This window comes from Desmodus rotundus, chromosome 7 (genome assembly GCF_022682495.2).
Source record: "Desmodus rotundus isolate HL8 chromosome 7, HLdesRot8A.1, whole genome shotgun sequence".
Lineage (NCBI taxonomy): Eukaryota > Metazoa > Chordata > Mammalia > Chiroptera > Phyllostomidae > Desmodus > Desmodus rotundus.
In genome coordinates, this window is record NC_071393.1 from 136,178,296 (window position 1) to 136,192,490 (window position 14,195).

General features: G+C 44.5%; 1 protein-coding gene across 6 annotated transcripts in view; it reads left to right on the forward strand.

Annotated features, from left to right (window-relative positions):
- MARK3 (microtubule affinity regulating kinase 3) overlaps positions 1-14,195 on the forward strand; it is a 92,538-nt gene that overhangs the window by 60,629 nt on the left and 17,714 nt on the right. For 5 of the 6 annotated variants that reach the window (XM_053927503.2, XM_053927498.2, XM_053927499.2 and 2 more), the window contains exons 7-13: positions 3,205-3,261; positions 6,084-6,320; positions 6,482-6,601; positions 6,848-6,947; positions 7,254-7,366; positions 7,877-8,030; positions 11,394-11,611. In XM_053927503.2, the coding sequence (XP_053783478.1) occupies positions 3,205-3,261; positions 6,084-6,320; positions 6,482-6,601; positions 6,848-6,947; positions 7,254-7,366; positions 7,877-8,030; positions 11,394-11,611 (999 nt within the window). The remainder of the gene's footprint in view (positions 1-3,204; positions 3,262-6,083; positions 6,321-6,481; positions 6,602-6,847; positions 6,948-7,253; positions 7,367-7,876; positions 8,031-11,393; positions 11,612-14,195) is intronic. The other variant, XM_053927500.2, reaches the window with a different exon arrangement.

Consider the following 14,195-nt stretch of genomic DNA (forward strand, 5'->3'; position numbering starts at 1 on the left):
TGACTGGAGAAACAAGTGGTATTTTCTTTCTTTTTTTTTTTTGTTTAATATATTTATTGATTATGCTATTACAGTTGTCCCATTTCCCCCCCTTCACTCCACTCCATCCTGCCCACCCCTTCCCTCCCACATTCCCCCTCTATAGTTCATGTCCATGGGTCATACATATAAGTTCTTTGGCTTCTACATTTCCTATGCTATTCTTACCCTCCCCCTGTCTATTTTCTACCTACCATTTATGCTACTTATTCTCTGTACCTTTCCCCCCTTTCTCCCCCTCCCACTCCCCTATTGATAACCCTCCATGTGATCTCCATTTCTGTGGTTCTGTTCCTGTTCTACTTGTTTGCTTAGTTTGCTTTTGTTTTTGTTTTAGGTGTGGTTGTTAATAACTGTGAGTTTGCTGTCATTTTTACTGTTCATATTTTTTATCTTCTTTTTCTTAGATAAATCCCTTTAACATTTCATATAATAAGGGCTTATTATATGATGATGAACTCCTTTAACTTGACCTTATCTGAGAAGCACTTTAACTGCTCTTCCATTCTAAATGGTAGCTTTGCTGGATAGAGTCATCTTGGATGTAGGTCCTTGCCTTTCTTGACTTGGAATACTTCTTTCCAGCCCCTTCTTGCCTGCAAGGTTTCTTTTGAGAAATCAGCTGACAGTCTAATGGGAAGTCCTTTGTAGGTAACTATCTCCTTTTCTCTTGCTGCTTCTAAGATTCTCTCCTTATCTTTAATCTCGGGTAATGTAATTATGATGTGCCTTAGTGTGTTCCTCCTTGGGTCCAGCTTCTTTGGGACTCTGTGCTTCCTGGACTTCCTGGAAGTCTATTTCCTGTGCCAGATTGGAGAAGTTCTCCTTCATTATTTGTTCAAATAAGTTTTCAATTTCTTGCTCTTCTTCTTCTCCTTCTGGTACCCCTCTAATTTGGATGTTGGAACGTTTAAAGATGTCCTGGAGGTTCCTAAGCCTCTCCTCATTTTTTTGAATTCTTGTTTCTTCATTCTTCTCTGGTTGGATGTTTCTTTCTTTCTTCTGGTCCACACTGTTGATTTGAGTCCCGGTTTCCTTCCCATCACTGTTGGTTCCCTGTACATTTTCCTTTGTTTCTCTTAGCATAGCGTTCATTTTTTCATCTAATGTACAACCAAATTCAACCAATTTTGTGAGCTTCCTGATTACCAGTGTTTTGAACGGTGCATCTGATAGGTTGGCTATCTCTGTGTTGCTTAGTTGTATTTTTTCTGGAGCTTTGATCTGTTGATCTGTTCTTTCATTTGGGCTTTTTTTTTTTTTTTTGTCTTGGCATGCCTGTTACATAAAGGGGCGGAGCCTTAGGTATTCACCAGGGTAGGGTAACATTGGTCTCTGGGCTGTGACGCTGTACGTGGGGGAGGGGCCGAGAGGGAGCAATGGTGCTTGCTCCACTCTGCTTAATTTCAGTCACTCCCTCCGCTACCCACAATCAAACTGGGCCCTCTAGCTCTGATTCCAAGTGGGTGGGCTTGTGCACGCTCTAGGCCCCTGTGGATCTCTCCAGCGAACTCTTCTGTGAGGCTGGGAGTTTCTCCTGCTGCTCCCTCAACCCCCACGGGTGTTTTCAGTCAGAGGTTTTAGGCTTTATTTCCCCGCGCTGGAGCCCTGGGTTGTGCAGTCTGTTTCGCTCCCCTGCGTTCCTCCTGGTTTATCTATGCGCAAATGTGGGGATGCAGGGTCTGCCAGCCACCGCTTTGTGTGGTCTGCTAGCTGCAGCACTGCCTGCCCGTTCCACAATGCGCCACCTGGCTGGGTCCACCAGCCGCTGCCTTGCCTCGCTCTCCACCCCAGCTGCCCGTCTCCACCCCTCCTACCAGTCTGGATGAATGTTTCTTCTTTATCTCCTTGGTTGTTGGACTTCTATACAATTCGATTTTCTGTCAGTTCTGGTTGTTTTTTGTTTTTAAATTGTTGTCCTTCTTTTGGTTGTGTGAGGAGGCACAGTGTGTCTACCTATACCTCCATCTTGGCCAGAAGCCTACAAGTGGTATTTTCATTACAACCCCAGCCTTCTGTGTGTGTGTGTGTGTGTGTGTGTACACACATACATGTGTATGATACTAAAGAAAAGACTAGAGTCCTGGCTGATGGGGCTCGGTGGATTGAGTGCTGGCCTATGGACCTAAAGGTTGCCGGTTCAATCCCTAGTCAGGGCACAAGCCTGGGTTGTGGGACAGGTCCCCGGTCAGGGGCGCATGAGAGGCAACCAATTGATGTTTCTCTCCCTCTCTTTCTCCCTCCTTTCCTCCTTTCTCTAAAAATCAATTTAAAAAATATTTTTTTAGGAAAGAAAAAGACTAGAAGCAAATACACCACAATAAGAGATGGTTTCTCTGCTTGGTAGTAATACCGGAATATATTTATATAAATTTTTGAGTATTCCCTAAAATTTCTATAATGATCATATAAACTTTTATAATTAGAAAAGGAGGCTTTTGAAAGAATTACTAGTAAATGTGAAATTTCCGCAAAACAGTTGTTTCACAGTGTTAACCATAGGACTAGTGAAAAGCCAACTGCAAGCATCCCATCTACCAAGAGTGGGAGAATCCTTACTGAGAGAGCAGTAATCATTATGCTGGTTTGTAGTTCATGTATATAATCTATTCTTCTAGTTGTAAGAAAGAAGAAACATCCTCTGAGAAGGGAAGTAACTTTAACTGTCCTTGAACCCACATCAGCTAAAAGGAGGAGAGTGTTGTAGGGAGCAGACTGCTGGGAAGGAAAGTAATTAACAGGAGAACCAACCTGGGTGAACAGCTGGCCATGGCCAGTCTAGAACTGCCAGTTTGGTTTGCAGTTGATTACAGGGGCCTGGTAAGTTTGCCCCAGAGCCATCTGGTCGTGGACCAGGGGACAGCTGAGGTCACCCAGATTCTCAAAAATACTGCCACATTAAGGGATAGGGCCCCAGAAGAGGCAGCCATTCCAGTTAAACTAGAAAGAGCAAGAAGGATATCTGCACCCACCTCTTCTTGCCCCCACTCCTGAACTTCTTCAAATTAAAAAGTTCAAAGCCTAAGAAAATTATGTTGGGAAGTCCACACAGATATTCAAGTGCTCACTGAATATTTAGCACATGTGAACATCAGTGACATGTTCTCATCTCAGTTACGGATCTGCACCAGTGATGACTGTTAACGTGGCGTCTCTCCTGTCCAGATAGTGTCTGCAGTCCAGTACTGCCACCAGAAGCGGATCGTTCACAGAGACCTCAAGGTGAGCCTGGCGCCTTCCCAGGGTGCTGTGCACGTGTGTGCAGCCATCCACGCAGCCGTGACACAGGAGGCGTGGATAGACTGCTGTATGTGTGATGAAATAAGTCCTATAGTAATTGACTCCTTTAATCCACTTACAGTGAAGACCATTAAAAATGAAAATGACTTTATTAGAAGTATTTTACATCACAGTTAACATGGCTTGTAGTTGGTTTCTGGAGAAATATCATCACACCAGCAGACAGATGGGGGCCTTCAAGAATGCACGCTCCCATCTGGACAGATAGCCTCCTCCATGCCACCTGGCACCCTTTTCTGTTTCCCTCCTGTCACAGCAGTGGCCATTTGAGACGTCTTTCACAGTCCTTCACAGTCCTTCACTCTGCCCTCACTCTTGATCTAGGGTAAGGTTTCCTGTTTCACAGAGAAAACAAACACCAAGCAGAAGTTGCCTCACTTTCCTAGCAGGTCCTCACATAGCTGCACCTGACCCGCCCTTTACCTCTCAGAGTTGTCCTCTTGTCACAGGATGTGGGGCTCCTCTGTGTTCTGGGTCCTGTCTCCCCTAGGCACTGCTGTGCTCTGTGTCGCTCTGTGTGCCCTGTCCTGCTTTCCCTCTCTCAGCAGCACCCTCACCAGCAGCATTTACCAAAGCTGCACGAGTCTGCGTCATCCATCACCAACACCCTTCCAGACCTGCCCTCTCCTCTCCTCCCCCTCACGGCCATGTTTCCCTGAACACTCCTCTGTGCTCCCCTCACGCGTCCTCACATGATTGTCACCGACTCTGATTCTTCTCTGCTTCTACCCTCACTGCATTCAGCGTCCGCTCTAGTAACTGCAGTGGCTGCCTGCGTGTTTGTGACCCACATCCATCGCTGAGCAGAGTGCTCGACCAATGTCCAGCTGACAGAAGGACACTTTCACCTAAGCCCTTGGGTAATTCAGGCTCTGCACGTGCACAGCTTGAAGCTCTTCCTGTCTAAACTGAACATTGACTTCTCATCTTGGGGCCTCTTGTGTCCTTTGCTTTCCTGTCCACTCAGCCCCCAGTGCTTTTGCTACTGTACCCTAAAGGTCTCCCGACTGTGCTTTTTTCTGTGCCGGTGCCTGCTGTCCTGGTTCTGACCACCAGCGTCTTGGACTTAATGATCATGCTAACATCTCACCTGGTCTTCCCAGCTTCCTGTGTTGCCTCTCCCTCCCATGTGTTTCCCACATTGCAACCGGAACAGTCTTTTTACACACACAAATACAAATAAGATGGTCGGTTTCCTGCTTGCACAAACTTTGCAGTGGCTTCCCATTGCCCTGAGGTTGGACACTCAAACTTCCTGTTAGTCACTCTGCTCTGCTGGCCCTTTGTGAGTCAGCTGTGACCCAGTCCCCAGCCACCTCTCTCTCCTGTATCTCTCTCCCATGTACTGTCCTTGTTTTTGTTCACTTGATTATGGGGGGGAGGGCATTGATTTGTCGTTTCACTTATTTATGTTCTCGTTGGTTGATTCTTGTGTGTGCCCTGACCAGGGAGCCAACCCACACCGTAGTGTTTCTGGACAGTGCTCTAACCAACGGAGCTGCCCGGCCAGGGCCCTATCTCTGTTTCTTTCTTTTAAGAAAAATTATTCATTTATTTATTTTTAAAAGATTTTTAAAACATTTATTGATGGCATGTGTGGCTCAGTGGATTGAGTGCTGGCCTATGAACCAAAGGGTCGCCAGTTTTGATTCCCAGTCAGGGCACATGCCTGGGTTGCAGTCCAGGTCCCCAGTAGGAGGTGCACAAGAGGCAACCACACATTGATGTTTCTCTCCCTCCCTTCCCCTCTCTAAAAATAAATAAACATTTATTTATAGGATATTTATTTATTTTTAGAGAGGGGAAGGGAGGGAGAAAGGATGAGAAACATCGATTGGTTGCCCCTCATGCACCTCCTGCCAGTATTGGGGCCTGAAACACGTGCATGTGCCTTGACTGAGCATTGAGCTGGTGACCGTGCCGTTGGTGGGATGACACTCAACCAAGCCAGTCAGGGCTGTCTGTTTCTTGAGCAAAACGTTCTCTCTTACCTTCTGGGTTTTCAGACTGTTTTTTCTGTTTGAAATATATTCTATCTCTCATCAATGTACCCACTGCTGTCAACTAAACCTCCAGGCAGCGGCTTCAACTTCACCCCCTCTGGGAACCCTGCCCTTCCAGAGCTGGCCCGTGGCTCCCGGCACCTCCTCTGTGGCAGCACTTATGTCCAAAGCGTAGCCACTTCCTTTTCTGCTTCTCCCCTTCTAAACCACGAGCTTCTTGAGAGCAGAGACCCTTGTTTATCATTTTAGATCCAGGCACTGACATAACCCCTGGTATGTAATTGCCACAGGTAATGTTTGTTGAAATAATTGAACTCACTGATCTGTATCTTGAGTGAGGTTTAGAAATCTCCCCTCCCCTATAATTGCCCTTACACAGCTGTGTAGTGTTTTATGGAAGGTGGCTGTCTGCTTAAAGCAAATACTTATTGTTTAAAAGCCTCTTACTATCCTAATTGGAAAAGCTATTTTAAAGTTTTGGTTTTTTTTTTTTTTTTTTAATCATGGACCATTTGTTCATTACATTAGTGCTGGAATTTATTTATCTCACATCTTATTGGTTGTTAACATTAAAAAATTGAAATTCCGATTTATCTTCATTTTTTTCTGGAAAGAATGTTTTCTCATTGAGATATATTAATTTATATCATTGCAAAAGACTTTTATGAAATGCCTAATGCTGTCACAGTTTTGATTCTATTTTGGTTAAGATTAATTTTTGTCTCGATGTTTTCCCTCTAGGCTGAAAATCTGTTGTTAGATGCTGATATGAACATTAAAATAGCTGACTTTGGTTTTAGCAATGAATTTACTGTCGGCAGCAAACTGGACACGTTCTGTGGTAGCCCTCCGTACGCAGCCCCGGAACTCTTCCAGGGCAAGAAGTACGACGGGCCAGAGGTGGATGTGTGGAGCCTCGGCGTCATTCTGTACACGCTGGTCAGCGGGTCGCTGCCCTTCGACGGGCAGAACTTGAAGGTATGAGAAGCGGTTGCGTCCAGGTTCTTCAGAAAACTGACAGAACTTTATAAAACAATGAGTATTAATAGCTTCATGTTATGTCCTGAAGGGACCATGGAGGTTCTTTTTTAACCTCGAAGTTGACTCACTAGTTCTCTTTCCTCCCTACCTCTCCAAAGGAGCTGAGAGAGAGAGTGCTGAGAGGGAAGTACAGAATCCCTTTCTACATGTCCACAGACTGTGAGAACCTTCTCAAACGCTTCCTGGTGCTAAACCCAGTAAAGCGAGGCACTCTGGAGGTAACTGCATGAGTGAAAATAAATAACAATTTCGGAGACTCTTTAAAGTATTTTTAGAACTTGGCGTGGTTTCTGTAGCATATTGAAAACTATCCCAGGGCTTTTACAGTGGGAATTGAGGCATTAAAAACATTTTTTTTTTACGTTCCCTTTGAGCTGTAATTAATGAAATGTTGAAAGTAAATTTTCCTAAATACTGTGATTATCAGACTGTTTTCTGCTACTAATGAACAGTTCACCTTTCAGCAAATCATGAAGGACAGGTGGATCAACGCAGGGCATGAGGAGGACGAACTTAAACCATTCGTTGAACCAGAACTGGACATCTCAGACCAGAAAAGAATAGGTAACTACTCTGTGCACACGTGCGTGTGTGCACAGCAACGTTTCTGTTTTGACTTGTATGCCTGCAGCGGAAATCCTGGGAAGTCGAGCCTAAGTTACATGAGTCAGCTTCGCTGTGTTGTCACGTTTAGGAACTCACGTGTAGTTTCCTGTGGTAGCACTCAGGAACTCACAAATAAGCCGACTGCCTGTTTGTGTTAGAGAATGTGTGATCTTTTGGGTCAAATAAAGGAATTTTTTAAATTCTATCATACAGTGATTTCTTACCCAACAAAACACGTAAACTTATATTATGCCCTTCTTTTAGATATTATGGTGGGAATGGGATATTCCCAAGAAGAAATTCAAGAATCTCTTAGTAAAATGAAATATGATGAAATCACAGCTACGTATTTGTTGCTGGGGAGAAAATCTTCAGAGGTAAGAATGATCAGGAAAAAAACCTAAAATATCCTTTATGTAAATTACCAGTTTATATAAACTGTTGTCTTAGGTTTTATTTTTTTAAATGTGTCTAACACTTGGTATATCATTTTTTAGTGCACCCACAAATAAATCTAATTCTTATTGTCCATATGTTAAGGTAATAACCTTAATGGTGATACTGTCACAGACTTGATTTTCCTAAGTTAACCTATAGCTATGTGTAGTTTAGAAATGAGGTGAAGTATCAGATGCAGTGACTAGAGCATTTACGTTGATTCAAGAAGCCAAGAAGACCATCCCTACCGGTCCTTCCTGGCGTCCCCCCAGCAGTTGCAGCAGCACTGCTGCCTGGGCCCGCAGGGGTTGCCATGTCTGTACGTGGTGCTGCAGCTTTTTTCGAAGGGAACTGTTGATGAGAGGTTGGTGTGTTCTGAGAAATTCAGTTTCCTAGTAAACCATTTGGTTCAGTGTGTGGTTTGCTCTGTCTTTCTTGTTTGCTCTCAGTTGGATGCTAGTGATTCCAGCTCCAGCAGCAATCTCTCACTCGCCAAGGTGAGGCCGAGCAGTGACCTCAACAACAGCACTGGCCAGTCGCCTCACCACAAGGTGCAGCGAAGTATCTCTTCAAGCCAGAAGCAGCGGCGGTACAGTGACCATGGTAAGTCCAGACCATTCCTGAGTGCTCTCTGGGCATCTCCCTTACACCAGAGGCCTCCTCACATGGTGCAGGGCCTCCCAGGGCCAGGCTGGGCTTGACTTCTGTGTTCTCTGGCTGCTGACATGGTTGTCTTAGGGCCTCAGCTCAGTGCGTTCCATGGCTTTTGAGAGGTGAGTCCTAGCTGGGCGAGCCCTTACCCACTTGCCGCTCTGTGACCCCTTCTTCAGCTTCTCACTCTTGGCTCGTTCTCTTTCCTGTCTCTGATGTCTGGTAGAGCTTTCTGCTGTGCTGAAAATGTACCAAGTCTTTGCTCTCCAGGACAGTAGCCACTAGCCACATGCGGCTGGTGAGCATTTGAACTGAAGAAACGGTTTTCAGTTTTGTTTAAATAATTTAATTTACACAGCCATGTCCGGACAGTGGCTACCATACTGGGTGGCACAGCACTGGAGAATATAGAGTACCCTGGTTTTTCCTTAATTGGTTTAGGGTTTTGACCTGTGTCATTCTCAGCCACACTCTAGCTGTTGGGGTGTCTAATTTAAGTCCAGTATTGTAAGGTTCAGGGACCAAATCTATGTTGGCCTGGTCCTAACTTTTAAAACTACACCCTCACACAGAATATCCAATTTATCTCTTGTTCAGTTCACTTCCCTTCTCTGGACGTTGTCCACCTCCATTTTTTTCACCTTGAGAGCTAGCACTTGAAACTACATAGAGCATTCCAGGTGTGGACAGCTTTGGTTTTGTACCAAAAGTGATGACACTGCTCAGTTCCCAATTGTCCTCCTGCTGATGCCATCTGTCTACATGGTTTGGGCTGAAGCAGCACATTGTACAGATTCCGTCAGTAAACTGCCTGTGTGTGCGCTATTTGGGGGGAGAACTGAGACGCTGGATCCTGGTCTGGCTCCAGGACCTGTGCTTGTGGCAGTTATAGAGACCAAGTGTTCATCTGGGTCTCTGTCTCTTCTGTGATCATATCAGTTGCTAATAGGAAGGGTTTGCAAGGCCTCTGGACTGCAGGGCAATTAGCAAAATACCTACAAATTGGTCCCAACCATCCAGTTAAAAGGGACTTGTTCCTACCCTGGCTGGTGTGGCTTGGTTGGTTTGCACGTTGTCCTATATACCAAAAGGTTGCAGGTTCAACTCCCAGGCAGGGTACATTCCTAGGTTGTGGGTTCAGTTCCCTTTGGGGGCACATATGTGAAGCAGCTGATTGATGTTTGTCTCTCCCTCCCTCCCTCTCGCTCTAAAATGAATAAATATTTCCTCAGGCAAGGATAAATAAGTAAATGGAATTGTTCCTAAATCCTGGGAGAAAGCCGGTAATGGAGTTCTGTCATATATCTAGTGTCTCTCTTAATAAATTCATTCTTCCTTAAGCATATGGATTCCATCTGGACTGATAATACCTCTTCCCCAGCTCAGAAAATCTTAAAATTAAAAAGAGCTTTAGACATGGTGTCATACGCTCACCAAATTGCCATTTTATCAACAGGGAAATAGGCCAAGAGAGCTCACCAAGTCCCTGAAGGTTACTTAGATTTGGGAATACCTAGGACAGAACCCAGGACTTTTGGTCCCTGCTCCTGTGACTGTCCAATAACGTGTATGTTTCCTCTTGGAGTAGTCTTTTCATAATCATCAGTCTTCCTTCTTAGATCCTGTAATATTCAAAAGAAGTTCATAAAAGAATATTTCTAGAAATCCATGTACATATATAGGAAGTCATTGACACAATTCCACATTCTTTTTTATTTTTTACGGGGAAGAAGGTAGCATTCAGCAAAGGAAAGATTTAATTATGTTGCTGGCACTGTTCTTTAAGTGCTAAAGGAACACTGTTCTTTTAGGTTCCAAAGGCCAGTCTGGTAAAGCATGCCCGCTGAGACCCAGTGCAGGCCGATGGGGCTGTCGCCAGGCTCCCGCCTCCTCTCATCTGCCCCTGTTTCCTGCCTCTGGAGGCCAGTGGTTTCTCTCTGCCCATTCCTGCAAAACCACAACTTCATTTGTATCTGTGGTTCTTAACTTGGGACCCACTTGTGAAGCCCCTGTGTGTGTGTAAATATTTTTCTAGGAAGGGTGATATTCATCAGATTTACAAGGGGTTCTTTGTTTTGTTTAAAAAAAAAGATAAAGAATCACTGATTTATTCATCAGTAAATGGTACTGGGATACTGGGCAGTTTAGTAGTTATTGCGAAAAATAAATTTGCATTCATTTCTCACATCTTATACAAGGGTAGATTCCAACTGGAAGGAAGATGTGAATATAAAAAAAGTAAAACTGCAGGTATAGTAAAAGAAAATGTGAGATAATTTACTTTTTACCTTGGACTAAAAAAGGCCTTTCTAACTATGGCTGCAAACACTAAAACCCATGGAAGAAAATGCTTGACAAATTTGACTTCATAAACAATCACATTTCTTTGTGATCCATCCATGCTGTGGAACACCGCTCCACAATTGAAGGGACCGAACTGTTGACACAACAACATACGTGAGTCGAGGGTGTTGTGCTGAGTGGTGAAAGAAAATCTCAAAGGGTTACACACAGGTGGTTGCATTCATACAATTTCTTGAAATAACTGAATTAGAGATGGAGACCCGGTTAGTGGTGCAGGGTTTAGGAGAGGAGTGGGGTGTATGATAGCTGACTGGGAAAACAGAGTCTGCAAGACCCTTGAGATGGCAGTGTTCTGTCTTGACTGGTGGTGGTCACGTGGCTCTGCACATGTGATTAAGGTGTGTAGATCTAAATACACAGATGTAATACAAGGAAAGTGGACGGTCTTAATGAGGTCAGTGGATTGAATCAATGTCTGTTTCCATGTACAATCTTAAATCTTAAAAGATTCTGTATTTTCTAAGTAGAAATATGGTAACAAAAGTTTCAAAGCAAATCAGTAGTAACACTAAAAGTTCAGAGTGGCATTAGACATCTTTCCTAGTGTTGTGGAGAAAGACAAGCATTAGCATAATACCCCCCAGTACTCACTTGTGCCTGGTAAGGCAGCTTGTTCTCAGTGCTATGTGTGTATCACATTAGTGTGGTTAGTTATCTGTACAGTACCTGTCCCTGAAGAGGTTTCCGAAGGATAACCGTAGGCCCTATTAATAATCATTGTTAAAAATTTATGTGGAAAGCTGGGGTCTAGTAAGTGAAATTTCAAAATTGATTTCATTACACAGGGTACACATTATGCATGAATGGGAAATATCTTAGAGGATTTTACTGCCTTTTGTTTTTTTTTAGATAAATAGCAATCTTGGGTCATCTTATAGAATATGTTTATTTTCACAGAATAAAATGTGAAACTATATTCTGATTTTTAAAGACTGACCTCTCTGTTTTTAGCTGGACCAGCTATCCCTGCAGTTGTGGCATATCCAAAAAGGAGTCAGACCAGCACGGCAGACAGTGACCTCAAAGAAGATGGCGCTCCCTCCCGGAGGTCGGGTGGCAGTGCCGCTGGAGGGAAGGGAATTGCTCCCGCCAGCCCCATGCTTGGGAATGCAAGCAATCCCAACAAGGCGGACATTCCTGAGCGCAAGACCAGCTCCACTGTCCCCAGTGTAAGTCCTATTGACCTCTAGAGCACCTAGGGGTTGTGGGGCAACAGGCTTCCGTGTGCTCGCCTGCCCACTTGATGAGTGTCAGACCCTTGTCTGTCCAAGGTGGTCTCTGGGTATCCCCCAGACATTTGCTGAGCTTTAGGCTGTGTCGGAGGCTGCGAAGCGGAAAGACCTCACAACCTAAGAGGCGAGAAAACCACATGATGGCAGCGCTGACAGGTAGCCACACGCACAGGGCGCTAGGGCTCCGACTGCCTGTGGGCCTGGGGTGGGGGTTCATGCTGCGCATTCAGAGCTCGCACAGTGAAGAGCTTCGCCTGCCTCTTTTCTGTGTGCCAGGAACAGTGCTAGGTTCTTTTTCATACATTAACTAAATTTTAAGGTGAAGAGAATGAAGAAAGGTGACTGCCTAAAATTACATTGCTGACCTGAATTTACCTCTTAATCCCTACCCTTAACGAAATCTCCTGGTTTGTAAGTTTTATTTGTTAAAATGAATAGAATCCATTCAGCTTCAGACACTTTTCCATTCGTTGAAATGTGTCTTATTTGACTGAATGTAGTAATGCACTCTGTCACTCCTAACGTGATTTTTAGAAAGAAGTCGCAGAGCATGAGCAGTCTTAAGTATGTTTTGTGATTGCACTCTCCCCTACAACCTGAACAGGGGTGCAGCCCTCTTGCGCCCCAGACAAACCCTGCAGTGAGGGCCAGGTGGGGCTCCGCTGTTCCCGTAGGGAGTCTAGTCTGTTCCCTCTGGGGTGGAGGCACATAACAGGGCCGGAGGGTTTTGTCTGCTCAGCCTCTGACCTTGGACTTTGTCCCGGCAAACCCTGTATGAAAAGACTTTTTCTTCTGGCTTCCTAATGCCATAACATTAGAATGTCATTGTTTAGCCCCACAATTTAAATTCAGCTTCCAACTTTTGGTGACAGTTACCAGAGAAAGGTAGAAACCTTGTTCTGTGCCTTCATAGCTCTGTCCCTGTCCCTTGCTCGTCTGCACACTGCCCTTTGGAAAATACATCCACGAATTATCAGTCACCTGAATGAATGTGATTATCCATAAAGGGAAAAGGTAACGCTACTGTCATTTTTCCCGTAGTCTTTGGAGTTCTATACATGGTCTGCTCGCGCCATATTAAAGGTGGCTGCTTTTATCTTTGTGTGAAAATTGTTCTTATCTGGTAGAATTCCTTAGTTACGACTTTCATTCCTTGCTTTTTAAGTTTGAAAGTATTAGCTCTTAAAAAATTGATGTGAAATTCACATGACATATACTTAACCGTTTTGAAGCATGCTGTTCAGTGGCATCTAGTGTATTCACAGTGTTGGACAACCACCCAGTCTCTCTGGTGCAAATTTCTATGTGTACTTAGTTTTTATTTCTCTCGGGTTTATACTTAGGAATGAAATTGCAGGCTCGTGAAGTTAATTCTTCTGCATCTACCTCTTTTCAGGCACTGCCCAACAGTCTCCCACAGTGGCCGTGCCATTGTGCGTTCCTGTCATAGAGAGAGTCCCTGTTGCTCCACATCCTTGTCAGCACTGATCTTCAGTTTTAGGGCAACCCTAATGGTGCGAAGTGGTACCTCACTCTGGTTTTGACTTGCATTTCCTTAGTGACCAGTGCTGTTCAGCACCTCTCCATCTGCTTCTTGGCCACTTACATGCCTTCTTTGGAGAAATATCTATTCAAGTCCTTTGCCCATTTCTAAATTGGGTTGTTTGTCGTTTTTGTGGTTGTAAGAGTACTTTATATAGTCTGGATGTTCAACCTTGACCGCATACATGATTTGCAAAGATTTTCTGTGCTGCAGGTTCTTTTCACATTCCTTTTTTTTTTTTTTCCACAAAAGACCACATACTTATTATATGATTCTATTTATAATATATGAAATGTCTAGAATAGGCAAATCTATAGGGAAAAAATATACATTAGTGGTTGCCCAGGGCTTGAAGGAATGGGGTTACAGGATTTCTTCTTGAGGTCATGAAAATATTCTAATAGTGATTATGGTGATGGTGCCACAACTGTGTATCGAATAAAAACCATTGAATTACACACTTTAAATGTGAATTATACCACAGGTATGCTGTTTTCTCTAACAAATTAAAACAGTTCACTAGGAGGCAAGGGCAATAACTGGAAGCTCACTCATACATGGAAGGAACCCTACGCCCCGGGAGTCACCTGCTCTCGTCACCTTGAGGCCGGGCGACAGCTCCAATCCAGACCATGTGATCCATGCGGACAGCACAGGTCTGACTGGCTGGACAATGTATGTGCTCCACGGCTTACTGGGCACTTGCCGGTGGAGCATGGCAGTGCGAGTGTCTGAGCCCCACCTCCACCACTCTGGCTGTCCATCACAGAGACCCTGGTGGCTTTCCGTCTCAACTGGTCATTGGTAATGTGTTGAGGACAATGACATTGCTGCTTCTCCCTATTTCCCTGCTTCCAAGATGCTGGAGATTCTTCTTTAGGAAAGGTTCTAGCGTCCTCATGTCACATTTGGCAGGAAATGAGCCAGCCCTCTTCAGAGCGAAGGACCAGCCCCAGAATCACACCTCAGAGATATGCA